Source organism: Cannabis sativa, chromosome 8 (genome assembly GCF_029168945.1).
Source record: "Cannabis sativa cultivar Pink pepper isolate KNU-18-1 chromosome 8, ASM2916894v1, whole genome shotgun sequence".
Lineage (NCBI taxonomy): Eukaryota > Viridiplantae > Streptophyta > Magnoliopsida > Rosales > Cannabaceae > Cannabis > Cannabis sativa.
The window spans coordinates 13,518,543-13,521,502 of record NC_083608.1 but is presented as its reverse complement, the minus strand read 5'-3'; the positions used below and the strand labels follow the sequence as shown (position 1 = coordinate 13,521,502).

At 35.6% G+C, this 2,960-nt stretch overlaps 1 protein-coding gene across 1 annotated transcript; it reads right to left on the bottom strand.

Annotated features, from left to right (window-relative positions):
- Window positions 1-1,416: 1,416 nt before the first annotated feature.
- On the bottom strand, window positions 1,417-1,899 carry LOC133030407 (uncharacterized mitochondrial protein AtMg00810-like). The gene has a single exon (XM_061103144.1). The coding sequence runs from the start codon at window positions 1,897-1,899 to the stop codon at window positions 1,417-1,419; it is 483 nt and encodes a 160-aa protein (XP_060959127.1).
- Window positions 1,900-2,960: the final 1,061 nt, after the last annotated feature.

Genomic DNA, 2,960 nt, shown 5'->3' with positions numbered 1-2,960 from the left:
ATATATATAATTCATATATATCATATATATTACTATCATATAAAATAGTAAATCACATTATATACCACCATGCTTACCCATGAATGGTTTTCACATAAAATCTCTTATCCTTGTATTCTCACAATCTTGATTTATCACCTCTTCCATTGAAAAGAAATAAGCTTTTGATTGTTAGAGATATTATTAAAATGGAAGAAAATCAAATATTACAACTCTATTGTAATACAATACAAGGACCAACAAAGAGATTAAATAAATGTTACAACAACATAATATACAATATATATACACTATATATATTATATATAAGAAATGTAGAAGAAGATAAGAACACATTCAATATAAAATATGTATATATATAATAAGAGAATAATATATATATAAACACTCACTCACAACCTTGAGTGTAGATTAGTGGGGATCACCATGACTTGAACAAGGTATTACACCTTTGTCCAAAAGCTTATTTCCCCCTATCTCTAAGCACTAAGGGAACTCTCTAGGAAATACCTTTAGGAATTATCAAGCCTTAGGTTTTTCTAGCAATGTGCTTTTTTGATAGAGAACTTCATCTCTTACTCCCAAATGAGCACCATAGACCTCCTTTATATAGTGTTTAGGATACCACCATTTGAAATTCAAAATTCATAAGTCATAACCTCCATGGATGTTATGGACTCAATAAAGAGATGTAACTCATGCACACCATAACTCCATAGAGATGTAACTCATGCACACCATAACTCCTATACCATTAAGAATTTCAAATAAAGATGTGTAACACCTTTTACACTCTTAAAGTTGGTGATAATGGTGAAAGTTACTCATAGTAACAACTCCTCCAAATATTACAAAATGATGACACATAATATATAATGTCATATGTTACATATTAGTTTGTTACATGTATTTAATCTACACATTATATTATTGATAAATAATATAACATTACTTTGAGCTAATTATTTGTTCAAACAAATTTTATAATATTAATGTAAACAAAAACAAAGTTAAATTTATAAACATAAAGAAATGGGATTTTTTAAAAAAATATATATATTTTTTATGTTTCATTTATAATTTTACAAATAAAAATACGATTTTTTAGGTTTTAAAATTATACAAATACTATTTTCTCAGCAAATACGAAAGCAACTCAAAAATAATGAGATATCAATCACACAATAACTATAAATAAATTATAATATAATATAATATAATATCTGCAATTTGGTCACAAGCAGGTGTGTGAAGAACATAAAGTTGCTTGTTGACGACCCTTTCTCGAACAAAGTAGAGATCCAATTCGATATGTTTGGTGCGGGCATGAAGAATGGGATTTGCTGCCATGAGCATGGTGCTTTGATTATCACACCAAATAGTGGGTGGCTTGGGAATTGGAACTTCAATTTCAGCTTACAGTGCATGTATCCAGATGACTTCTGCTGTTGTTTGAGCTAAGCTGCGGTACTCAGCTTCTGTGCTGGACCGTGAGACAGTCCTTTGTTTATTTGAAGACCAGGAAACAACATTGGAGCCAAGGTAGACACACAAACCAGATGTGGAACGCCTATCGCCAAGGTCTGAGGCCCAATCGGCATCACAAAATCCAGTCACAGTGAGTGATGCAGACGTTTTAAGAAGCAAACCAAAGTCTAAGGTGCCATTAAGATATCGTAGAATCTTCTTGACAGTCTTCCAATGGGCCTCGAGAGGTGTTTGCATGAACTGAGACACTCTGTTTACAGCATAAGAAATTTCTGGTCTTGTTATATTAGCATATTGCAAGGCACCTACGATGCTTCTGTAGTAGGTGGGGTCAGCAAATGGATCACTACCAGTAGCTGAGAGCTTTTGACCTCCTGTCATAGGTGTAGGTAAGGGGTTCGCACTATCCATTTTTGCCTTAACAAGTAAGTCCATGATGTATTTCTTTTGGGACATATGGAGCCTTCTTTGGTGTGAGTAACTTGTATGCCCAAAAAATAGTTGACAAGACCCAAATCTTTCAAAGCAAACTTGTTATTGAGATTGGAAATGAGTTCTGTTACAACTGTGGTGGAACTCCCAGTGACCAAGATGTCATCCCCATAAACAAGAAGAAAAGTAGAATGAGAAGTTGTGTGTCTGTAAAAGAGAGAGGTATCAGCTTTGGCACAACAGAAGCCAAATGATACATGAGCAATTTTGAGTTTGTTGAACCAAGTCCTTGGTGCTTGTCTCAGTCCATAAATGGCTTTGGTCAACTTGCATACGAAGTGCGGAGCTTATGGATTAATGAAACCAGGAGGTTGTGTCATAAACACCTCTTCTTGTAGCACCCCATTTAAAAATGCATTATTCACATCCAATTGTCTTATAGACCAGTTGTAAGACAAAGCAGTTGTGAGTACAATCTTGACTGTAGCTGTCTTGACAACTGGACTATTAAGTCTCTATGAAATCAAAGACATATTGCTGAAGGAATCCTTTTGCTACCAACCTGGCCTTACATTGGTTGACAGTACCATTTGATTTTTGCTTCTCTTTGTAAACCCATTTACAGCCTATAGCCTTTCTACCAGGTGGAAGAGGAACCTTTACCCAAGTTTTATTTTGAGTGAGGGCTTTGATTTCAGTTTGCATAGCTACCAGCCACTTTGGATCTTTGAGGGCAGCAATAAGAGTGACTGGCTCTTTTGATGTCAAGTAGACCTTTTTCTTAGACAATCCTGCCTTGGCCTTTGTTACCATAGAATGTTGATTTATAGGAGGGTGAGGTGCAGGTGCAGAACTCTCTGCAGGAGTTGGGGACTCAGGAACAGTTGCAGGGGAACCAACACTTAAAGTGGTACTTGGAGATGAGTGGAAAGAATCAGTGGTTGGGGAAGTAGTGGGTGATATGGAAGGATTTTTTGGGAAGAGAGTGACAGAAATAGTAGCAGATGGAGTAGAATGGGGAACATGGACATGGGTACTGG

Bases quoted from the DNA above. Each gene is read 5' to 3' on its own strand.
- LOC133030407 (XM_061103144.1), bottom strand. From the start codon at position 1,899: ATGGATAGTGCGAACCCCTTACCTACACCTATGACAGGAGGTCAAAAG.